The sequence below is a fragment of the Antedon mediterranea genome, chromosome 3 (assembly GCF_964355755.1).
Source record: "Antedon mediterranea chromosome 3, ecAntMedi1.1, whole genome shotgun sequence".
Lineage (NCBI taxonomy): Eukaryota > Metazoa > Echinodermata > Crinoidea > Comatulida > Antedonidae > Antedon > Antedon mediterranea.
The window spans coordinates 29,960,383-29,986,819 of record NC_092672.1 but is presented as its reverse complement, the minus strand read 5'-3'; the positions used below and the strand labels follow the sequence as shown (position 1 = coordinate 29,986,819).

The following is a 26,437-nucleotide window of genomic DNA, read 5'->3' as shown; positions in this document are numbered from 1 at the left end:
ATCAACAACTTATGATACTTACATCTCACTTCTTGTTTTGCGATTTCAAACATATCAATGTAGAATTCATCTGCACCATCTTCTTTGTTTAATGTTATCCTTTCAATTTCAAAATGTGTTCCCTCTGTAGCTGAGTTTCCAATCCACCCATCGTTATTGATATACTCCACTACTTGAAAACATGTATGCTGCCAGCTATTAAAAACAATAAAAACGGAATGGTAATAAAGTTACACCATGTGTGTCCAAAAGGAAATAAAGAAAGGTTGAGAATGTGTTGATAATAATAATAATAACAATATACCACATTTATATAGCGCCCTTTTCATGAAATAACATGCTCAAAGGCGCTTTACATAGATACACAAAAAAACAGACAAAAAGTTACATAGATACATAGATATATAAAAGTATGCATACAGTTTAAAATAAATCTATTTAAAAGGTAATTAAAATTAATATTCAGTTTCATGATTTGGTTGTTATGGTACAGAACAGTCTTCTGAAGAAATAAATGAATTCACTAGCTGATATGATTACAATTATGTATCACTTATTGCAAATCAATAAGTCTTAAATTATGGAGTTCAGCTTATTTTTGTTTTTAGTTCAGGTAAACAGGTTTGTGACTACCTTTGTTTTTCATGATTTTTTTTAGACAAGTTTTAGCAAAGTATCGTTCCTTTTTTTGAAAACATTTCAAAATGGAATTAGAGTTTTATATCCCTATAAAGCTCTGTCTACACTATCAAAGTTTGTGTGATGTGCCCAAATATGGTATTGATGTACCCAAATTGTTGTAGTGATATGACATCATCATGTCCATATATGAGCACATCACATTGCATTGTCACAGAAAGTTTGATAGTGTAGACAGAGCTTAAAGCGGCAAGACAAATTGCCTAATCCTCTGGGTTCAAGACAGTTGGTGGATATAAGTTGCCTTTTCCCTTTACTATGAAGATTGTGTATGACCTCTTGACTAATGAATAATTCATGAGGCAAACACAACCGTGGATTAAGAATTCACCAATACCAACATAATATGACCTGTTCCTACCTGGTACTGCTGCTGATGCCATCAATATAATAATCCCTATTGTCACTTCTTCTGCTTCCATCATAATCCCAATTAACTCTAAAGCGTATTTTGTTTGAAATTCCACCCTTATATGCGAAACAAATCTAAATAAAAAAAATCCTTTAATAAATTATTTTAAACTGTAAATTGTTTTTATCTAATTAATTATTATTTGTGTGTTCTGGCTATACTGTTGGAGAGGCACGCCTTCGGTGACAGAAGCTTTTGTCATTCTTTTGTTGTGGTTTGTTTTCCAAGATTAATAAACAATATATTTTGGTTATAATTGCAAAACATAAAGTTTAAACTACAATACCGTTTATGGATAAAAGAAGCATAAAGCTCTGTCTACACTATCAAACTTGTTTGACAAAAAAAATGTGATGTACCCAAATATGGTAGTGATATGCCCAAATATGGTGATGCTATGATGTCATCGTGTCCATATATGGGTATACAGAGCTTTAAGTTTAGTTTCCTTGTTGTCAAAGTTAAAACATGGGCATACAGAATAACAGGCCTCTACTGTATTTGTATTTTCATTGACATATACTGTACTGTATTTGTTAGTTATTAGCAACATGATAAGGACACAAGAGATTTGTCGACGACAAAAACCACTACTAGAAAAAGACTGTTTGCACATCAATCATTTTTCATAGCTTTATCAATGAAATAAAGAATATTTATATAACACATGCAATGCAGACAAACATTATTGTCATCTCTGGTCATCATGTACAATCAAAAGTTCCTAATAATGGCTGCAAGCTTTTAAGTTTGAATTTTATAGGTGTTAACCCTCCAGTTGTTTATAATATCTCTATGGTATTTTGTAATGTCTCTTACCCATTGAAATGCATCAACACGGAAGGGCTCTAGGTCTTCACCATCGGGATCTTCATTCCTTCCCTCACAGAACACGTAGCCAGGAGACCTCAAAGAAACATGGCCACAATACGGCTCTGTATCTCGTACAAGGTTGCCGGTATGGTATGCAGGAGTTTCTTCATAATCTACTGCGTAATATGTATTGCCACCTTCAGTCCGGGTACATTTGACAGCAGCCATTTTCAAGATGGCATTTCGAACATCTTCTGCAGATGATGAACTGGATAGAGCATCACTGTCGACACCATCAAGTGTCAATACAAAATTATTGATGGCGGTGGAATTTCCCACGTCAAACTTTATTACCTGATGAAAAAATATAAGAAAACGCATTCGATTTTGGACGGGCTTAATGTGACCTAGCATATGTTTGGTACAAATCAAGACTATCAAACTAGCTGAGCAGCTTTAAGAGTGTCATGAAGACGAAACCTTGAGATGTGATTTGATTTGCCGCTCCAGTGTTAGAGCTGGAGCAGGTTTGAAAGGCACTTTACATGGGTTGGAAATGTGCTAAAGCTGAAGCCGATTATTTATAAAATTATATTATTTTTTTTGCTGATACTAAAACTCCTTGCCTAAACTTTATTTTGTTTGTTGTAAAATGTGTACTCACCTGTACTTCTGGCTGTACAACAGAGCTAATAGCAATAACTTGTTTCTCATCTGAAGCGCCACCAAGATCCGAATGGTTAAATGGAAGATCGTACATAAGCAAGCCGACACGTAAATGATCTCCTCCACCTCCTTCCCTCTGAATGGCTTTCACATAATAACGGTTTCCACCAACCAGATTTAGCAATTCTGAAACTTGTTCTGGATACTTATAGTAGTTGGAGGACCACCCAGTAACATAAGCTATCTTGGTCTAAATTAAAAACAAATAATAATAATCTAACATGTATATACAGTAGCGTCATTGTATCCTGAAATTTGCTATAAATAAATAAGTTTCTTAATTAATTTTAATTGAACCTAAAGTGGCAAGTCTTTCAGAAACAGCGAAGCCAGTACATACCTGTTTTTATATATTACACCTAAATACATTCCTGTAATTTGATTGGACGATTTTGGGTCACATGGCGTGCAATAGTACGCATTAGAACTTTTTTTTTACATACCTGTTTTGAAACAAATAGCCCATGGTTTATACAAAAACTGCAATATTATTATTAAAGACATCTCTTAACAGGCAAAATTACAATGTTTGAACAACCGACATCAGACAATTGCTGAACAAGCACAGTTTTGATTTTATGATAGTGGACGCTATAATTATATCATTATTGGAGAATTAATAACAAACACAAGGCCGTTGCTGACTTATCATGTGCGCCATCTGTAGTCTACTCCAAGTCAAAAATTGGAGCACTACAATTTTAATGAATGTTTTATTTTCATGCAATGAAATAAATAATTTCATTCGGTAGAAGATTTTTTTTTATTTTCATTTGGCTTTGCCTCATGAAAATATAACCTTTCATATTTCACATCATGAAATTAATTGTACCATTGGACTCGTAAATATTCATTATTTGTGTATTATTTAATGTCAATGCTCGTAGAAAAGAATCCCCAAAATATCCTAAGGTCTAAGTTTTGGTTGCCTTCAAAATTAGGTGGAAATATTTAATAGTAGTATAAAAGCTGTCTCCACTATCAAACTAGTTTGAAAAAAAAAATTGTGATGTGCCCAAATATTGCAGTGATATGACATCATCATTTCCATATAGTATGGGAACATCACATTTTTTTGTCACAAGTTTGATAGTGTATGTGAGCTTAAAATTAAAAAGTATATATTTTTACCAAGTTGTCTGGGTTTTCAGACATGCTGAAAAGCAGCTGGGATTGATCATCACTGTCAACTAACAATCTAAACTCGCCGGTGTAGGGGGCGACAAAGTAACCGGTGTAACGGGTATAATAATAATCCGTCTCGCCAAACGAAGGTACTTCAGGAGAACTGAACTCGTCAATGATCTCACTGAAATAGTCGCTTGTTGTAGTACTGAAATTTGCATTTGAGAAATCCCTGTAACATAAGATAATATGGTTTATCATTTACTTCTATATATCTTTAAAATGGGGCAGATTTTGTTATCATATTCAAATTGAATTAATTTTCAGTATATCACCAGAAAGTTTAGAATTTGTTCTATGCCTGTGTGTCAATTTATAAATATATAAGAAACACTTTAAACAATTAGCAAAAAACACCAAAAATAGTGTAATACAGTATATATTAATTTTTTGCGCTTCAAGCTGGGAAACGTTACTGAAATAAAGTCACAAAGTTAAGGTGAGCCACACTGAAGCATAAAAAAAGATTGGAAAAAAAAACGTACGCATGTACGCTAGTTTTATTCCAGACTTCTCTAAACATCCCTCTATTTCCAGGATATGTTGTCTGGTTAGCAGGCTGCGGACCGGTTCTACATTTGATTACAGTGTCTGTTACTTCCAGTACTTCACAAGCTACGCCTCCAACTTTAACATCAACTTGTTCAATATTTCCCCCAAAGTAATTTCCCTCTATCGTGAGTATTGTACCGCCCGCTAGGCTTCCAGTGTTCGGTGATACGCTGGTAACATCTGGAAAATGAGAAAATTATCATTTTATGACAATAAAAAGGATTGACGTTTATATGAGACGATGATGACAATGCTTCTACCAAAATGTCTTATTATGTTGGCAAAGACAATGGGGGAGACAATTAATGCAGGTTCCAACATTTATATTGCGTTAATTTAAAAAAAAAATCCTTGATCCTTAAATTTTTTAAATTAATTTTAAATGAATTAAAAGTGGGTGAAAGTTTGAGTTTAGTTCCAAAGAGACGACACAACAATGGAAAAGGTGCATTTACCATAAATCAAATAAAATGACATTAAGAACATACTACTGTAGTTTGTAAACTTACCAGTGTATAATTGGAACAAATAAATATCTCTGGTGTAACTAACGGTGAGGGCGTCCGTGTATGTGTAAGAATGCCCATATTCTGAAGTCACTAAAAAGGAGACCTTTTTGGAATCTGCAAGTTACAGTATATAACAAAAACATAATAAATAAATTATTTATTTATTTTGGTATAAAAATATAATACAAAACGCAGCAAAAGCTGAGAGCATTGTATGTACATACTAAAAATACAAAATATTATGGGCAGCACAAAGAAAATCAATAGACATAAATAAATAATAATCTTGAATCAAAAGGCCAGGTGCAGGTAAGACATTTCTATCAATAATGGCATTCCAACAATTATCGATATTTCTCACTATGTTTCATAATTTTTTGGATTTTATTTAGATATTGTGTTGAAAATAAGCATTTTCTTTTCAGTTCACATACACAGTAAAATCCTATTCTTGTTGTGGCAGGTTGTGAATAGGGAGGCATTTCTCTAAAATTATGAAAAATAAACAGTTTGGTAAAAAATATTATCAGATAACTAAATATAGGTAATATAAATTGAATTTTACGTTTCTGGTGTTTTTATTCATTTTTTCAATTTCTAGGGAGTCACCAGATATGGTATTACATTGGGTTTAAACTACCAAACTACTGAAAAAAGTTGCTTTTTATAGCAGAATTATACCAAATTCTATATTTAACCATTTTAAGTGAAATTCTGTGTACATTTAAGTAATAATTTTAACAAGAACTTATTTGTTTTTATTATGTTAATTATTGGATAAAAAAATTTATACTTGCCGACTACAGTACTGTTTGGTTTACAGTAGAAGCTGCCCCAGCCATTTGATGCTTTGTCAATTCCATATCTGCAACAAAATTATATTTTTAAATATTAGGCTCTAGTTTGACTTGCCCAAATATGATAGTGATATACCCAAATATGATGTGATATGACATCATCATGTCCATATATGGACACATCACATTTCATTGTTATTAAATAGAAATGTTCTGATTTTTTATTTTCAGAAATATGTTATCTTGCCTAAATATGTTTTAAATAAATAAAAAGAAATAAAAATATTGTGATATGAATTGCACTTTTACATGCATCGTGGAAATATATTTTTTTTTTCTTTATAAAAAATAAAACACTAAATATATTTAAAAAAATATAATGCTTACACAGTTCCGGATGTCTGATTAATAAGGTCACAAATACTAGCATCCATGAACACTCTGGAAAAAAAACCAATAAATTATTCACATTTTAAGCTGTGTGTGATGTAACCAAATATGGTAGTAAAATACTTAAATATGGTAGTGATGACATCACATTTCCATATATGAGCACATCACATTTTTGTCACATAAAGTTTGATAGTGTAGACAGAGCTTTAAATAGGTCACTTGGCATATTTGATTTGGAATCCTTTGTGGGTGAGTGGCCGAGCGGTTAAGACAGTGGAACCGTAATCACGTAGCCATAACATGGGCAGGGGTTCGAGGCTCACTCACTCCATGGTTCTAGTGGTAGAACGAGTCTTCTCGGATAAGGACTATAAACCGTAGGTCCAGTGTACACCACTTGCTCGTGTGCACTTTAAAGAACCTAGTACATCTTTCGAGACGAGTAGGGGGTTACCCCGGTGTAGTAGTACATCACAGCCACTGATCACCAACTGGGCCCTCTGGGAGACCAGTCTTTGACTGAAGAGGTTACCCAGTATAAATATATATTTCAATCAATCAATCAGTCAACAGAAAATCTATTTTCTATTTTATAAAAAGTACTTTTTTTATTTGAATGGTAAATCATATAAAAATATGTAATATCAAGAGAAAATTCATTTCAAATAGTAAATGTTAATCGCTTAAAATTATCCATAAACTAAATACTCAACGTAAAAAATACTCAGCGTTAAAGACTAAAGCGTTTAAAATTGGTTTTTGAAATTAGTTATTAGTTATTTTTTAGGAGAAAAAAAACCATTTTTTTTTATATCATCTATCTTGAATGACCATCGCCTATAATCACCATTTCTTAGAAGGATTTATTTGCTTTTAGCAAGTAATTTTGAATTTGTTTTTATTTAAGCTCTGTCCACACTATCAAACTAAAGTGTGAATTGCCCAAATATGGTGATGATATGACATCATCATGTCCATATATGGGCACATCACAATAAATTTTGATAGTGTAAACAAGGCTTCACTGTAATGTTTACTAACCTTTTGAGCTCAATATTTGTGTTTGATTCTTCATACTCTTCAGATTGTGTTTGGACGTCAGTTACAACGTCAGATACAATGAATCCATCAACCCTCACCGGACTATCTGTAATTATAATAAATAAATCATTAATGAATGCAACTTAAATATACTTCTTCAAATGATAAAATACTAGTAGTACTAATAGCCTAATCTAAACATCAACAGTGAATCAAAAGTTAGTAAAAGAATATGATGAGTGGTAATCAGGTCAAATGGGAAGGAAAACACAAAAACAAGCCAAATTGAATAGGCTTAGTCTAAGCCTATTCAATTTGGCTTGTTTTTTTAGCCTTTATAGACTAGTGCATAAAATAACATCGCACAGCAAACTGACACCCACGACGGCGACCAGAGTGATCGGCTACCATATATAATAGCCTAGTAGGGCTAGTTTTGGGGCTAGGCTAGTAATACTAATACTACTATCTAGGCTAGCCCTAGTTAGCCTAGGCCTAGTACTAGTAGTACAGTAGTACTAAACAACTAAAAAAGTACTCTCTACTCTACCTAGCTAGTAGGCCTAGCCTAGCCTATATATAGGCTAGATGTGCTGCTCTCGCAGCTCTCTAACTCTAAAGGGTTAGAGCCTCCTTCCTAGCTAGGCCTAGTATCACCTGAAAACAACATGTACATATTTCGTTACCTACATGGTATCTGGTATCAATTATCTAGTATCTTTTAATTATAGACTTAAATAATGTGCTCGTTCTTTTAAACACGCCGCCAGATATCCCGGAAAAATATAAACAAAACGTCGTCACGCTTGACTTGACACGTCGTTTATGAAACGCCAAAATTGCAATCAGTACACTCACTTGCGTCGACGACGCTCTCTAATATCCGACCAATCATAGACAGACGTTTGTCTATGATCCGACTACTATGGCGGCCTTGTTTCCGCAGCCATAACGATGATTTTGTTTATCGGATAATAAAATATCGGTTCATTTTTGTCTGCGGAAACATGGCCTATGACACTAAACTCGAACTGATTGACGTATGTACCTGGAGTGCCTGCTCTTGGGTAGACTTTCGATATTTTTGGTGTTTTGTCATCACGATACTAAAAAAAAACAGAGAGAGTAATAAGTAGAGCCTCTACAAAGGACCACCTGAATAAAAAACAATATTAATATTATTATTGTTCATTTCACGGATACATGTCGTCCCCTAATGAGATTTTCTCAATGAGGAGTAATTCTATATTGTGTGTACGTCTTCTATACATTTCCCACTAATTATAGATCTCGTCCTCTTATCTTTTATAAATTAAATACTGAAATAAATATTAATTAATAAATTAAAAATCTTTTGAGATAAACCAAGACAAGAGCTCCACACCAACAAATTCAAAAATTGGACATCTGTCTATCTCATATGAAGTGGGCTAAATAAATGTATTCAGAGAGCAGCATGCGATTTTTGTTCGTACATAAGTTAGTTGGGGACTCTGTGAAAGATAGCCGAACTACTTCCTAAATATTCATTTCATTTCATTTATTTCAATATCATTATCGCAGCCTTAGCTGAATTACAAAGATATTTACATTTGTTCAATATTAAAATTTGTATAAAAGTATAAAACCAATGATAATAATATATAAAAAAGGAGGCAATTTACACAAGAAATACAATACAGGAACATTCAAAAAGTTTAGCTTAAAATATTAAAATAGAAAAAAAAAAAAAAACACCTAAAAGCATCAATAAGAATCGCAAAGCTGTACTGGGTGATATATACCGATTATTCATTTAGAAGCGAGATAAGGTATGGTATTGCACTTTTTCTATATCTTTCAACTCTGCATTTGGGTTGTTGATACTTTACACGTCTTAGTTTCATGTTACTTACATTCTTCACTGGAAACCATTTTCCAAAATGAATACTTTTTGAACAATTCAGAGCAAACTTATAGCATAGATTACGCCTTCTATCAGATAAAGTGTCTAAAGAAAGATCATTGAGCGCTTGGTCATAACATATGTAGTCATTACACAATATTATTCTGCAAGCCCTTTTTTGGACAGATTCTATCCTATCACTTTGTTTCTTAGTGAGACTAGAATGCCATACTGGGACAGCATATTCAACACTTGGTCTTATGTAACTCTTAAATACATCTACAAGATCAAATTTCGGAAGATTGAACTTTCTTAATCTACATAATATAGGCAGACGTCTGCTGGCTTTGGATACAATTTCTTTAACATTACGGTCCCATTTGAGGTTAGCTTGTATCCATAAACCTAGTAACTTAGTTTCATTAACGATTTCAATTGTAGCATTACCAATGAAAAGGAGTTCATGTTCATATTGATTTCTTTGAAAGTTAAAATACATTTTACATTTAGTTAGGTTAAGTTTTAGTTTGTTTTCATTAGACCATACATTCAGTAAAGCAACATCATTCTGAATTGAGGAAATTACATCCTTTTTTACTATCTGACCTATGCACAAATCATCTACATATTTCCAAGTTTTACATGGCGAGTCTTGCATGGCATCATTAATTAGAGCAAGAAAGATCAAGGAGTGTACATTGATAAATAAATAAATATATAACTTAAGCTAACCATTTAGATTACCTTATTCTCCCCATAAAGTAAAAAGAAGTTGCTCATGGGATTCGAACCCCATACATCGACAAAAAAATCGTTTGCATTAGTGAATTGTAGTAAGATCAATTCTTACGTCGTCACAATGGATATGAGTAATGAATATTCATGTTTATTTGTGACGGTCCCCAACTATTATGTACGATAAGAAATATCCGCGAGCGGTAGCCTATAGCGCAGTTGGCTAAAATGGTGTGGTGGTCACTGTGGTGGGGAATTACCTTTGGTACGCGATTTGAATCAAATCGCCGTTCTCTTCCATGCCAACTTGCGGGTTGGAATGTACAGTATAACGCGCCGTCTTTCGGAAAAGCGTGGTTCCCACTCTAGAACGCAAAAGCAGCGGTGTATTGACGCAAAGTGATGTATTGCGTAATCATAAGTGGGAACCGACAAACGCAACAGTGCTTCAAAAATCTCAGGTTTGATTTCACACAGGCGGGGGCAAACACAATTATTGGAAGTTCATTTTCCCACGTCGCATAGGTTGCGTCGTCGCTAGTAGGGCCAGGGGGTCATCTGGTTTACTGAACATTCACCACCACTAGAAGGACCCCACGGGGAAACAAGTCTACGGACGGGTTATCGGTGTGTAACATCAAAATAACAACAATAATTCAACCAATAATATTGCATTATCAGTGACTATTGGGGTATTGTATTCCATTTTTATATAAGCAATTATCGTTCGTTCGGAATTTCCCCTTTCTGTCATTGATTTTTAAACCATATCTGATGCTTTTCTATGCTAGGCCTACCAATATTATATTTTATATAATTTGTTTAAATACAGTATAGGCCAAATTGTCGTTGCGTTACCATAACAAATTATAATATATCACAATAATTAATGCTTACTTGTATTTGTAACTATGGCATATAGAACAATTCAAAATATTATTTTTAAAAGCAATAAATTATAAATATTTTTGTGTAACTATGGTATTGAAACCAACACATGATTTGTTTTGTGGTTGTTTTCTGTTTCCTATGACAACTGTTAATCCACAACAGGAAATTTCCTAAAATAATCATTGTAACAATATTTAATGGAATTCTCATTCCAGTTGACCAACCAAACGATGAGTCAAACAAAAGATAAGGCAGATTATCGATTTCATACCTCGTCAAAAACAAACCGAATGGAAGTGTGTCGAACTACTAATTCATAATTTCCAGGGAGGTTGTCAAAACAAGGTCATTTTATTATACCACCTTCATAATATACGTTAAATAAAGGCTTTAGAAATTAAAAAATAGAAGATAACTCTTAGGTGCAAATAATGTATCAAATTCTTCTATAGGTCTATAAGGAGTGAATTTGGTTTTGTTTGATATGCAGACGAACTTTATACTATGTGGTTCCCAACGTCCAGACATTTTGTCGTTGAACAACAAAAGATCGGATTAAAACGTAACGGAAAAACGTACAGTAATACAAGCAATTAAAGCGTGGTTCCCACTAGAACGCAACGCAGCGACCTATCGACGCAAAGTGCTGTATTGCGATCACAAGTGGGAACCGACGAGGCAACAGTGCTGCAAACATCGTAGGTTTGATTTCACGCAGGCGCCGGGGGGGGGGGGGAACAAATGAGTGGAAGGGCATTTTCTTAGATTGCGTTACGTTGCGTCGATCATCGATAGTGAGAACCAAGCTTAACCAATCACCGGTGACGCATCATCTCTGCCAGACTGTTGCTTTTAAATAGTTAATTGTGTTGCGCTTATTGCGTGACCTTGAATCACGAAATGTTGATCATCTGATATTGAGCTATCGCGTGATTGGTCAATTTTATTGAGTTGCGCTTACAGATTGATATCTTTCTTTATTTATAGAACCTGGATGCATGACAATAGTCATATCCGTGTTTTGCTGCATCTTAACGTTACGTCTTAGTGGAGACCAAGAATAAGCACGTTTAAAGCCTGGTTCCCACTAGGACGCAGCACAAGGACATAGAGACGCTACGCAATCTAGTTGACCACCAATGACAGGGGCAAAAGTTTGAATAATCTATTGCTAATTCTTGGTTCCCACTAGATACGCAACACGAGGACTTAACGCAACGTAAGTGATTTGACCAATCACAAGCGATGGATTATTCGAACTGTCGCTTGTCATTTCACATTTCAGAAGTCGACGACATCGACCGGCGACCAAAGAGATTATTATCACATGATCCAAAGTGTTTTAATAATCAGAAAAAAACACAATCACTCCATAATATTGCTTATGCAATCATATATACCGGCCTATATGTACTATTATTTATTAAATTCGTTGCCATGGTATTATAGATACACAATTCTATGAATAAATATATATAAATTGAATATCAATTGAATGCATGCACTTAACTGTCAAAATTCAAGACAATGGCTTCGGTCAAGGTTGTTAATCAATTGTGTGGTTTTTGAAAGAAATTCTTCCAGGCTTTAGCTCCACCGCGTCTGCACAAACACGACTAATCAAGAGTTGTCAAATGACGTCATGGTAGCTTAGCAACTGTCAACATTGCAGCGGTTAAGTATTATATTATGAGATTATTCAACAGGGTAAATGTACTGTATATCCAACTGGAAAATAAAAATCTACCACCAAACGTCAGAAACTCGAAAATATATATATTTTTGTATTGTGGATCGGCCTAATAGTTCACGAATGGTTAACGTATGCTTACACTGGAAAATAAAAAACTACAAATACCGCTAAACGTCAGAAACCCGAAAATACTTTTATTTTTTTCGGTTCACGAATCATTCGGGTAGTCAACTAAAAATATTTCGTAACCTCATTTTTTAATTTCTTTGAAAGTGAACAAAAATAGTTGCATTGTCACAAGACGTATTATTAATTACTAGCAGTTATACCCGCCCCAGGGCGGGTTTCAAAATTAGTTTACAGCCTTCTCAGTACATAACACCCGACGCCAGTATATGCCTATACTCACCAACCTCCACCCTCTTTTCAATACCACCCCATACTCTTTCTTAAAAACAAATTATTCCCAGTGATGGACAAATTCAATTCAACCTAAGCTTCAAATTGAGAGGAGTATACCATAGCTATGATGGGTCTAATAATGGTTGAAGTACGTTGTAAATTGTGTAAATGAATAGGTGGCATATTGGCTGATAATTAAAATATCTAACTTAGATACTGCGGCCCCCCATAGCTATGATGGGTCTAATAATGGTTGAAGTACGTTGTAAATTGTGTAAATGAATAGGTGTCACATTGGCTGATAATTAAAACCCATAATCCCTCAGTGGCAGTTGTCAAATGTAGTTTAAAACATTCGAAATACAGTTTCGGTCATTGTGATAGTCATACATCCCCACCCCAAACTCCCATCCGCTTCCTACTACAATCCTGGTGTAAGCTAAATCCCCACTATCCCCTGAACCCTATCTCCCAACCCCACTCTCCCACAATTGACGTTTTTTCCTTGGAGGCATGGTAACAGTAAACAACGTGTGTATGTTCCCCCAGCCTTCTTTCTTCTTTCACCACCCCAGCCACCATCAACAAACCTTAACTCCTCCCCCGGACAGTTCAAATTTAGTAACTTTTCCTAGTACAATTCAATAGGCTACTTCATTACGCTAGTATTTTCGCTCCTCCTCCCCCTACTATACTACACCCCAGTACAAATTATGTTATTATCACTCCCAACCCATAATCCCTCAGTGGCAGTTTTCAAATGTAGTTTAAAACATTCCAAATACAGTTTCGGTCATGGTGATAGGCCTACATCCCCACCCCAAAGTCCCATCTGCTTCCCATGGATGATTAAATACTTTAACATTTTCCAACCACAATTCTGGTGTAAGCAAAATCCCCTGAACCCAAACCCTATCTCCCAACCCCACTCTCTACTCCCACAATTGACGTTTTTTTCTTGGAGGATTGGTGATGTAGTTGAACACAGTAACAGTAAACATCATGTGTATGTTCACACAGGTATGGATGTCTGTAATGAGACAATCCACGAGACCGATACATAGCTGGATATGGTTAAAGTACTTTGCTAAATGTGTAATTGAATAGGTGTCATATTGGTTAATGATTAAAATATGTATATATATATCTATATTTCCCCAAACGCCTTGCTGAGGATAATTCAAAACTTTTGTAGTATATATTGTACAATTCGATAGCCTACAACCCCGAGCCGTAGCAAAAATGTGACATCACAAACCACCACACCACCCACCCCTCCCACAAAAACCCCAGGAGTCGGGGGAATTTTTTTAAATGTAGTTTAAAACCTTCCGGGTACAATTGCCATCATTTTGATACCCCATACGTATGGTTACGTGCAGAAACAGAAATTTGTATAACGAACAAACATCGAAAGTGGGGGTTTTGACCACATTTTGGTCCCTAACTTGGATCCTAGGTGGCGGATGATGTTGAAATATAGCTTAGAACATTCCCGGTACAATAGCGGTCATTTTGATACCCCATATGTAAGATTATGTGCAGTAACAAAAATTTGTATAACGAACAAACAAACAAACAGACAGACAGACAAACTCTCTCACTTATAATATAGATTATAGGCCCCTACTATTGTTTTGTGTCAGAAACGAAATTCTAGAAGCTCTCACTTTTGCAAAAAAAAATAATAATTATTAGGCCTATGTTTAAAACAGTCTTGCTCCATCGATTCCCGGAAGTTTAAAATCAGTGGTGGGGGAGGGGGGGGGGGAGGTAGGCTATTTAGTTGGGTCCCGAAAATGTCTTCTTTATAGAGTTTACTCTTGTACAGTTTCTATCACGTGATGATGAAACGTGTTCTTAAGGCCAATTTGCACAGACGAGCGGTAACCGAAGAGGTAAACGGAAAAAAATAAATATAGAATCTACGTTATTCTTATGACCATTTACACACAGAACGCGGAGCAGAAACCCGCTCAGGATGATACCGATTTTAAGTAGGACAAGTTTTCCACCTACTGCTACTGCTCGTTTGAAATTGGCCTTTATACATTTGATTTAATTATGGAACCTAGACTTTTAGTCTTTCATTGTCCTTTTAATGTTTAGTGCGTAATGTTTGTCTGTTCCAGTTCAAGTATAATGCGTAGCCTATGAAACGCCATGTGTGCAAACATGATTATCTTTTTACCAATAATTAGTCGCCATTTTTGTCTAGAACCTAAACTGTGGGATATTACAAAACAGTTTTTTTTATTTTCTATAGATAGGCCTACACAATCATTTCCAATTCACTTTGAATCAAGAGTTTTGGAGTAACCAGTAATATTTCTCGACAATCAGAATAGATTAGACGTACCTGAAATGTGCAAGAGCCATAGTTACATTGATGTCCTTCGACTCCATCAACGAGGACGTATATCGTGTAATATCCAGGGATGGCAGCCCTTAAAAGAAATGAAAATATAAAAACAGTAATGGAAAAGGTGTGAATCCTCTTCTTATTTTGTAAGTCACTTTCAAAATTAATTCTTAAAGCCAATTTACACAGACGAGCGGTAACGGTATAATATAAAATCTAGACCATTTTTACATACAACGCGGAGAGCGGACTGGCGGTTTCCGCTCGATAGGATACAGATTCTACGTTGAATACTTAACTATGCGGTTTTCCGCTAAGTACCGTTACCGCTCGTCGGTGTAAATTGGCTATTAAGCGTGGTTCCCACTAGAACGCAACGTAACGCAGCGACGTATCGACGCAAAGTGATGCATTGCGTAATCGCAAGTGGGAACCGACGACGCACCATTGTAGTGCTGTAAAAATTGCAAATTTGTTTTCATGCAGGTGGGGCAAACACAATGATTGGAAGGGCATTTTCTTACGTTGCGTAGATTGCGTTACTTTGCGTCGCAAGTGAGAACCAAGCTTTAGAATCGATCTTACGGTACGTGCTATTTTCACAAGGGAAGATTTTAACACACGTAAAGCACAGCTGTCCACGATAAATACACGCGACAAAAACACCATTTCTACCCACAATTTAAAAGAACCACTCAAAAATCATTAAGTTTAGTTAGTAAAGGGGTTGAACTTTGGCGATATACCTGAGACTCTTAAGTTACTTAAGAATCCTATAACTTTTAAAATAAAATAAAAAAATAAATTACTTTTGCAATACTCTGATTAGAACAGGTTTTTTTTTCTTTTTACAATTACATCTTACTCTCTGAGAAATCTTTTTTTTTAAGATAAAAAAAAAACAAGAAACTTGTTTGCTTTTTTTTTTCTTTTTCTTAAAAGTTACATTCTGTTTGCCTATGCCGTTGTGCCTTTTTTTCATATTACTATTTATAAACTGTTTTGTAACAGGGGGTTTCTACTTATAAGCTGTGCTTCAGAGATTCCCCCTTTCCATTCTTTCATTTTTGTAATGAATATTTATGTATGTTAATGGTTTTATTTTGTTGTGAATGGAAATAAAGAAACAAACAAACACCAGCTATTTGGTTGCCACTACGGTGTGTTCACATGGTCTCTTCTCTGGCGTAGTTAAATTGAAGTTGAGCTTGGCCTGCGTTCATACGCAAAATAAATCCGATACACCCGGTTGTAATCAGATGGGAATGTACGGTATTTCATGAATCACTTGTCTATGGTTACATTCTGAAACGTAGGCCTATCGAAGTTAAAGTTGCAGCGTCGGTCGGTCTGTCGGTCGTCGCAAATGGAAAGCTCTATAATAATACAGTGTTTCTTCCTTTATAAGGGTAGAACATATATCAAAGTATTTTTTTATCGAAATTACTAATATTTAAAATACTTTCTTAAATTTCCTACGTGTGTGACTTTGTGGTCACTTCGTTTCTTTGTTTTGGCGGTACCTACCATAAACTTTACATAAAAAACACTCAAATGGGACAAGCATACCTACTTACGTTAGTTGAAGGTGGTTTGTAAATAGTATTCAAAAGGACATGTTATGACCACAGTGTGTGTACTGTATAAACACATAAAGCGTTACCTATCATACTTAACGCTTTATACAGTACACACCCTGTGATCACAACAGGACCAGGTTCAATACTGATTGATGGTGGGTGTTAATAATTAATTGCATTTTCTATGTTTTAACACGGGATCCAAACCGCTTTACCCCGTGAACATAAAAGTAAGTTGTTGTAATTTGTGCACTTCCATGTGATTTACCATGTATTCTTCTCTTTTCATTCAATTGTGATGGTTTAATTTAAACCATAATAGTCTGCAATTTAATTTCACAATCACTTCACTTCATCATCGTTAGTAAATTAACGAATTAATGAACAAATGAACGAACAAATGAATGAACAAATGAATTAACGAACGAACGAATGAATGAACGAACGAACGAATGAACGAATGAACGAACGAACGAATAAATGAACGAATGAATGAAATGAGTGAACGAACGAATAATCGTTAAGCCTGGTTGCCACTAGCGACGCAACATACGCAACGTAAGAAATGCCCTTCCAATAATTGTGTTTGCCCCCGCCTGCATGAAATCAAACCAAAACGATTTTTGCAGCACTGTTGCGTCATCGGTTCCCACTTGTGATTACGCAATACATCACTTTGCGTCAATACATCACTGCGTTGCGTTCTAGTGGGAACCAAGCTTTATGCAGCCCAAGAAACTTATTTCATGTTGTTTCATGGAAAATACACGTTAGTTCAATAATGGAAAAGAAATCACCAACGAATTTAAATGGCGTTTCTTCCGTTTATGCGCAAAACGAACCATGTGACTGTGATTTTCCGATTTCTAAATGTTGTGCTTAGTATTTATAAGCATGTACAAATAAATATATTAAGCCTATAGATACATTTTTAAAGTGACAATCAAGCTTAAACAAGTAACCATACATCTAACAGCAACGGTTCTCTTGTTTATTGTTTTTTTGTTTTTTTTTGTCGGTGGAAAACGGAAAAACGGCACAAAAAACTGTGATGTTTCGGTTTCAAAATGTTGTGCTTTAAGCATGCATTATAAATAAGATAGACATTATTACATAGATACATTTTTTAAAGATTACAAATATAATAAATAACCATACATCTATCAGCAATAAATACTGTAAACAGTTTTCTTATTTGTTTTGATAATTTTTTTGAAATAACTTAAGTTGCTGAGCTGTGCAAAGCGTTTTTGCAATCATTTTATTCTTTATTTTAGAGTTTGTGAGCTAAAGTATTATACATATGAAACGCCGTATGTGCCAACATATTTATCTTTTTTTTTACTATTACAGTCTAGAACCCACAGTTTACCGTTTCAACGTACATATTTCATCTACACTTACTGACCGAGAAACGTTCATCCATTATTCAAAACTAGGCAGATAGAATGTACATGATCATAATGTTTCTCAGGGAGAACTGCTGTAGGCCTAGTAGTCGCATGGCAGGAAAAATTGTTATCATAAATGTAACCTGACATAAACCTGTTACCTGGTTTCACATATAATTTTTTTGGTTGTAGTTTTGTACGCTATGACGTCACACTGCACGATACTAGTTGACGAATTTAAGTAAACCAAATTGCCTTTGTGTTCATTTCCTTCCCCGAAATTGAAAGGGTCCTCGCTGAAACCTGTCAAAAATAAGTGAAAGTCAATTAGTCATTTATACCCTCTCATGCCACGTGGGTAGGGACGGATTTAAGATTTTTTATTAAAGCCAAAGCTTGGTTTCCAATAGAAAACAAAATCCCGCCGCGACGTAATGATGCAACTAAGAAAATACTCTTCTATCAATTTCGCATCCCCCTCCTACAAGTTGAATCATCACTGTTGCCACGTATAGGCCTACAAAGCAGAAAACGGTGTTGAATATACTTCTGCGGTTCCGCGTGTTTTACGTTGTTGGTTCCTACTTGTGACATGCAAGATTGTTCTTACGGCACTTACGAAATTATGGAATTCTAGTTAGGTGCTGCCTAATGTACGTGTATCCCCGCGCATCCAGGTTAAGCTTGGTTCCCACTAGCGACGCAACGTAACGCAACCTACGCAACGTAAAGCGTGGTTCCCACTAGGACGCAACGCAGCGACGTATTGACGCAAAGTGCTGTATTTCGTAATCACAAGTGGGAACCGACGACGCAATGATGCTGCAAATATCGCAGGTTTGATTTCACGAAGGCGGGGGCAAATACAATTATTGAAATGGCATTTTCTTACGTTGCGAGGTTGCGTTACGTTGCGTCACTAGTGGGAACCACGCTTAAGAAATGTCTTTTCAATAATTGTGTTTGACCCCACAATTATGAAATCAAACCTGCGATGTTTGATCGTGAAATTGGGTGTAACATAACTCATGGAGTTTTCTCGGGCCTTCAAACAAATCCTGGCTAAGTAACCGTTCCCACTATAGACGAAAAACGAAAGGGCGAGACGCGTCCTAGTGGGAACCAAGCTTTACAAATAATTCATCGCAGTATTCTCGTAAATTATAAATCAAACCGTAGGCCTACTTACCAATCCCGTTGATGGTTATTTCCGTGCCACCTTCCAAGCTACCACGTCTTGGTGTAATATCATACACTCGTACAGCAAGCCCTTTGTAATTAGGAGAACAAAACACTGAATAAATGCATTTCTGGGTAATATACACCTATGTAATTATTCATTAGTTAATATCACTAAAATTAAAATTGCATTGTGCTCCAAAATCATGAAAAATGAAGACTTTGAATAGGCCATTTTTTAGTTTAATAAAGTTACTCACTTCCTTAGAAAAAAAAAGGCAAAACAAAAATACTATTTTCACTTCAGAAAAGACACAATAAACAGGTAGGCCAAGTTTCAACCAAAATCTCAAACTATTTTTTGCTTTAAATTACATTTTCTGTCAAGTTTTTTTTTCTATTCAATTTTTTGTTATCAAAGTGAATAACAATTATGTGAGAATATAAAATGGCATATTCAACAGCAAAAATTGTGAACATTATTTTTTTTAGAGGGACAGTTAAGAAGAAGATGCATTGTATTACAATGCAAAACAAGTATTATAAACAAAATTTGTAAGTGCGGTGATCTGAATAGCCTTAAGAGATAATTGCAGATTTATTTTTTGTTGTTGATAAAAACATGTTGGGCAATAAATATTAATAATAATTATCATTACAATGTGAAGTACATATCTTTTATTCACTGTGTTAAAAATCGATAAAAATGCATATGGAACTTAGTTAAAGAACTACTTACCTAGATAGGCAGTTAAGAAAATAATAGCGACTCGCAACATAGTCGTTATACCCTCCCCCACCGTTGACAGTTATAACACTTGTTTTCCAAGTATAATTTCAAAAAAAAATCACAATAAAAATAAAAGACAGTTATACGGACAGCGTAACGATTGAGTCTACAAATGCCGTCGAGCAAATTGGAATGACTGCTTTCTTCTTCGATCCCAGTCAGTCTATTAGCGGAACTGCTGATCTGCCGATTTAGACATTGTGCGCATGATCGTTAACGGGTGAATAGCTTTTAGAAGATTAACACTTTATGTGCATGACCGGGTGATAAATTTCCTTGCTTTTTTTGTTTCTTTATAAAAGATATTTTATGTTTATTAATGTTTTGTTGCTTAGGGCGGATTTCGACCCGGATTTTATTATTGAAACGTGCAATTATTCCCGTAAGTGGGTAAAAGTCAAACTTCTGACACCCACACAATAAACATGCCATAGCAAAAAAGGTCCTCTCTTATTCGAACAAGTTGTTTACGTTTCTATGCCAAATACAAGCGTGAAAACGCTTATTGTATACTAGCCAATGTCCAAATTGTCAAATAATATATATAATTATATTTCAATTTTCCACTATGGATTTGTCTGAAATCAACTGAAGTTCTCACTTGGAATGTAACACAAGGACGTAAGCGAAACGCAAGGAAGCTGACCAATTGCAAGCGACAGTTCGAATAATCCATCGTTTTTGATTGGTCGAATTACTTACGTTGCGCTTACGTCCTTGCATTGTGTCCTAAAATGGGATAGATGGTTTAACCCCCTTGAAGACCTATAAATAATATGTAAGTTATAATACTTGAGACTAGATAGATAACTTTGGTAATCTTGACCCTTGATAGCTTGACCCTTGATATCCTGATCCTTGACAGCTTGACTTTTGATACCCCGACCCTTGAAAGGTTGACCTTCTATTCCAGGGGAATGTGTCTTTGGTCGATGATGACACAGAAGATGCGGATACAACGCCATGTTGAAGAGCGATTGACAAAATATTCTCCAAGTTGACACCGTTTTACCTTTTATTTTTGGAATGTTTTGAAATTACCCTTTAATCGGGCACGTGACGTTGAGTATACATGGAATAAATGAACATTGAAGATGTCTGTAGAAATCGTTAACATATTTATAGGCCTATAATAAACTAAATGAGAGATATGACCAAATCTCTAGTTATATTATAGATAGAATTCCAAATCGACGTACTCAAGTGCCAGTGAGGGGAAATGTTCGTCCCTTTTTCTAAAACAGAAACTTTCAGTAACAGTTTTATTTCACCACAGAGAACCAACCTCTGAATATGCTACCTCCAAACTGAGAAATGCATTGTCAATAAATAATTAGAAGTCTCTTCTAAAAAAAGTATTGGACGCCGAAAGAAAAATCACTACGGTATACGTATTGTGTATTTTTGTATAATATAGTTGTAAAGTTATATTTTTGTATAGATTATTTTATATAATGAGGGCGCCTTGATTGCCAGTATAATGCTGTTTTGGGTTACCATATTTGGTTTAAAAAAAAAATTTTTTAAACAATTATTTATATTTAATACGATACGATAGTCATTATTGTCATTTTTACAAATAGGTCCTACAAATGAAATTTGGTTGGTTGACATTTATATGGTTGATATATATATAATATACAAATATATAATGAAAGAAAAGAAAACCAATAAATTAAATAGATCTAACAAACTTACAATTAAATACAATAGAATTACAAAACAAATGATTTGCGGCAACGTTTAGTTTGATACAGCCTAAACTCTTTATCAATTTTAGGCTAATACTAGCATGACACTATAGTTTAGGTTAATACTAAGTATATTGAATATCTTTCAACTTTAGACTCTCCAGGAAAATTGATAAAGAGTGTACAATGAACAATTTATACAATCAAAACACAATATAATATTTAATTAGAAACTGTTATCTTGTTGTTATACGCTTGATTGATAAAATCGACCAAAAACAAAACAAAACAAAATAAATATGTATTGGTCGATTGAGTTATTACAAATAATATGCCTAGTCTAGAATTAATATTAAAGGATATTGGATTTTTTAGTGAAGAAAACGCCTCGATACCTTACATGAAGAAATAATATCAGCGAGGGTAAACATAATTAAATATCAATAAATTGACTAACATTTTATTGGTGGTGGTGAGAACTTATAGTTTGATGAACTTGAAAACCAACTGCTGTATGTAAATGTGTCTCTGCTTTAACGTAGTTTTACACATGTATCATTGACCATTGAGGTATCATAGACCTAAAGCCTGTTTTCCTGTCGACGTTAGTAGGTAGGACGATAACGATCGACGATAAATAATCGGCGACCTTCTACGTAAACATTGAAATGTTAACGATTTACAGAAAAAGGTACTCGCTATCGGTATTATTTCAACTTGATCGTTTTCAAACGATCGTCGTTGAACTGTTAACGATCAACGACGATAGCGTCGAATAACGTCGACAGGAAAACAGGCTTTAAAGCCCATTTACACTTGGACGATAACGATCGACGATAAATATATGCATTTTTATTACATAAAACAAAAGAAATTAGAAAGGCTTTCGTTATATAGGATAATCATTTATGCTGTCTTTGATAAAAATAATATTTTCATCAAGGAAGCATAGATGGTTATTCTATAGTTCTAGAATGAAAAGTTTTTATATTTCTTTTGTTTTATGTATGAAAAATGCATATTTGTCTATTTATCGTCGATCGTTTTTCAACTTTCCTGATACATGATACACTGGTATCCACGTTTATACACTCTAATCAGTAGCTTACGTGTGTCGTTTTTAGTCGCATGCAAACGCGACTCTACAGCACACTATGTCAGTCGGTCGGTCGGTAAACACTAACTCAAATTTGCGCACGCGACTGCAGCTATGTATATGGCCTTGTTTGTTCAAAATGTATGATTTCAATACGTACTTTTATTTATTACATCACAAAATTGCCATAGAAATTTGTTGGAGAAATAATGACTACTTATGCAAACATAATGGTCATTAGTGTGGACACATGATCACCCGGTGAATAAAACGTCAGTGTGGACACAATGTGAAACAAAAGAGTTTGTTTATACTTTGATCACATCACATCATTTAAAAAAAAATTGCCTCAGATCGATCTGATATGAGTAGATTTATTTGGTTAAATAACTCTTCCCCGATTTGGCCTCTATCAAATGTCCAAACATTATACAGTTTAATGTCCAGACTATTTGGCTCGGCGCAGCGCGTCCATTTGTCATGCATGACTAAGTTTTGCCTGGGGCTTACTGTACTGTATACATCATCCCTGTATCAAGTAATAATAATACAATACTATATCGTATAAGTTGAAGTAGGTCTATCGTTGGTTTTGCAGTACAAATATAGCTTGAAGGTCACATGATACAATAGAAGAATAATTATTATTACACGCTATGAAGTGGATAACCCAATATCATATAATAATAGCAAACGAAATTGTTTATTTATTAACGTTTATGACTTAGCTGTACAAACACATTACATTCAAATATTAAAAACGAATATTCGATTCAAAAGTTACATTTATTTCATAGTTCATAAAATAAACTATACAATAATTTGATAGAACTAACAGAGGCAAAATAAAAAAAAAGCAAAGCTTGTGAGGAAAACAGGACAGCACGGGAACCGGAAATATAAACAAAAACTATTTGTTCCAATTATAATAATATAGTAATTTTAAAGTCAAATTCGAGTCCTAATCTCTTTACTTTTTGTAAGAACTTTCAAGTTAAAATATTTCAGGCATACTATAAAAATGCAGGTTTTGACAATTTTACTAAAAAAACTCCACATCCTAAGCGACTGTCGGTAAAAAGGTAAAAAAATCAATTTCTACTGTCTTGCGCATTATCAATATATATGTATCGAGGTTAAATTAGAGTGAAATCCTTCCCAGTATAATGAAGTTAATTATCATGAAGTATCGGAACGATCAAAGAAACACTTTAACCGGCAGGTGTAAAATTTCAATTGATTGAATTTCATTAAATGCTTTGACATTAAAGCTAGCGTGAATTTATTCTCTTTGAACAATTGTAAATAAATTAGTAAATTATCTACCATTTGTTTTTATTTTAGGCGAAAGTCATCTCTTAAAAAATGCTTATCCCGCGCGTTTATTATCTCCTCTTTTGACCTAGACTGCGCGTTAAATTGTCTTGTTTGGAAAGGCAACATGTTGTACCACACGGAAAATATAATAACATATAAGAAGAATAACATGGTTAATACATTGACAATGGTGCTTATTCATCATCCATCATATCAGACGGGATTATATTGATTGGTCAGGTTATGATTGATTGCGTGTAAGCGCAGACAATACTAATTTTCTACCCCCTACATTGTTAGTGTGAACAAATTGTAATAGTAAAAAAATACGCTAATCAATATCAGCATCCGGGTTGATATACAGCATATCGTTACATAAGAACGGCAATGACGTCACATTTGGCAAACTTTTGCATTCTGTTAACTGTCTTTCTTGTCTATTATAATTGAAAAAAGGGTTTTCTTATTAGCTAAGTTAATGTTTCATTTATTATTCACTTCAGAAAATATTATCCATAAAAAAGTAAGAATATATTCCTACTGTTTCCATTTCCCTATTTCTCCAACATGATACTTTCGTATTCCATTTCTCAGACCCACTTTTGCAATTTTCCTTTCGCAAATTGTCCTCTTTCTCCAGTTTATTCGCAATTTGTCCTGTTTCTACAACATCTTTTCCTATTTTTCCAGTCTATAGGAATTCTACTATTTCTCCAGCCTACTTTCACAATTTTCCTATTTCTCCAGCTTTATTTTCCTACCTAGACTTTCCAAATGTTTCTATTTTCCAGCCTACTTCGCAATTGTTCTATTTCTCCAGCCTACTTCGCAATTGTTCTATTTCTCCAGCCTACTTTCGCAATTTTCCCACCATAATTTTGCAATTATTATGTTTCTATTTCTTCAACCTTTAGCGATTTCGGACTCTCCTATTCATGAAAATGTTCTTCCTATTATTCTACTAAACAACTATTCACTATAATATTAAAGTACACCAGTTTATTATAAAGTAAATTTGTATTTGCTTATAATGTCAAAAATAATTTCGGTTCTCGAATTTTGCCGCGGTAGTTGAACATTTATTATAATTTCCACTAGTAGAATATTTAGGCCTATAACGTTGCGAATCAGTTAATTATTTTTTTTACAAACACGGCTATAATACATGTACAGTACTTTCAATCATTAAAATGGGATAAAATATGCACGGTACGCCTATATACTATTAATTGTAACATCTTTTTTTAGTCTTATCCTGAAAAAAACAAGAGCATTTTGAGCTAGGAGGAACATGTTTAGTGGTTCTTAAAACAACAATAGGTAGGCCTACACAGACAAATATTTGTAACGAGTTATTTCGGGATAAAAAAGACGTTAGCCTATATATCACAGAGGAGCACTACGAGCAGTTTTATCCTTGAGATAATAAAAACGTTAAACAGTTAATAATTATGTAAAGTATTTTAATCAATAAGCTTATTAGTTATTAGCTTATAGCAACTCAAGGGACGTAAAACGAGCGAAAGAAAACAAAGCAGTTACTATTTTGAATTCAATTAGCTGTTCACATAAATAAGTTACTATGGAAACGTGACAACAAACCATAACAAGGCATAACTATTATAATTCTGTACACACGTCAACTGTTAATTTCCAGAAACACCTTGAAAGGATTAATTACGATACAAAATAAAAAGACCAACAATTAAATGAGGAATAAATTTTATATTCGTTCAGTTTGACGTTCTATTACGACGCGGCAAGTAGTCTGCTGTAAGATTAAAATAAGCCCGGCAGATATTTGCGCATGCCAAATAGAGTGAATCCGGCGTTGCATTATATTTCGCTAAAACGCTAATAACCGAATAGTGATATCTCTATGCCGTCGCCGGTTTTGATAAAATCTTAGGTTAATAAGCTAAATTAATTTTTGCTTTTCTCTGTATTAGCGAAAAGAAGTTTAAAATATTTGGTTAAATTTTCTGAACAACCAATTACAGATTCCTAAATGTGCATGTGGGTATACTGCGTCATCATAGTCACATGAAAAAACAAAACGGATAATGTTTGAGTACGCGAAGAGCAATTTTCGGTTGCCGCCACGCGTAGACTGGCCGCGTAATCGGAATGAAATATGAGAAGATAGGCCTCTACAGAAAAATATCGAGTAAATCATTTGTTGTATTAACGTTTTCTAACTCTACGATTAAACGGCCACAAGGGTGCGCAGTAAACATGTTGTATGTAAATCGCGTTTCCAGAACACCTCAAAACCACACAAAGCAAAACAAAATGGAA

The 26,437-nt window shown here is 34.5% G+C and overlaps 1 protein-coding gene across 1 annotated transcript in view; it reads right to left on the bottom strand.

Moving 5' to 3' along the window:
- The window catches only part of LOC140045175 (fibrocystin-L-like), a 53,749-nt gene extending 33,539 nt beyond the window's left edge, over positions 1-20,210 (bottom strand). The window contains exons 1-15 of the mRNA XM_072089974.1: positions 19,985-20,210; positions 19,256-19,336; positions 18,228-18,369; positions 15,093-15,180; positions 8,176-8,233; positions 7,128-7,233; positions 6,081-6,134; positions 5,694-5,761; positions 4,897-5,010; positions 4,321-4,567; positions 3,782-4,007; positions 2,589-2,840; positions 1,931-2,278; positions 1,061-1,185; positions 23-195 (exon numbers count right to left, since the gene is read on the bottom strand). Coding sequence (XP_071946075.1) covers positions 23-195; positions 1,061-1,185; positions 1,931-2,278; positions 2,589-2,840; positions 3,782-4,007; positions 4,321-4,567; positions 4,897-5,010; positions 5,694-5,761; positions 6,081-6,134; positions 7,128-7,233; positions 8,176-8,233; positions 15,093-15,180; positions 18,228-18,369; positions 19,256-19,336; positions 19,985-20,024 — 2,122 coding nt within the window. The 5' untranslated portion in view covers positions 20,025-20,210. The remainder of the gene's footprint in view (positions 1-22; positions 196-1,060; positions 1,186-1,930; positions 2,279-2,588; positions 2,841-3,781; positions 4,008-4,320; positions 4,568-4,896; positions 5,011-5,693; positions 5,762-6,080; positions 6,135-7,127; positions 7,234-8,175; positions 8,234-15,092; positions 15,181-18,227; positions 18,370-19,255; positions 19,337-19,984) is intronic.
- Positions 20,211-26,437: the final 6,227 nt, after the last annotated feature.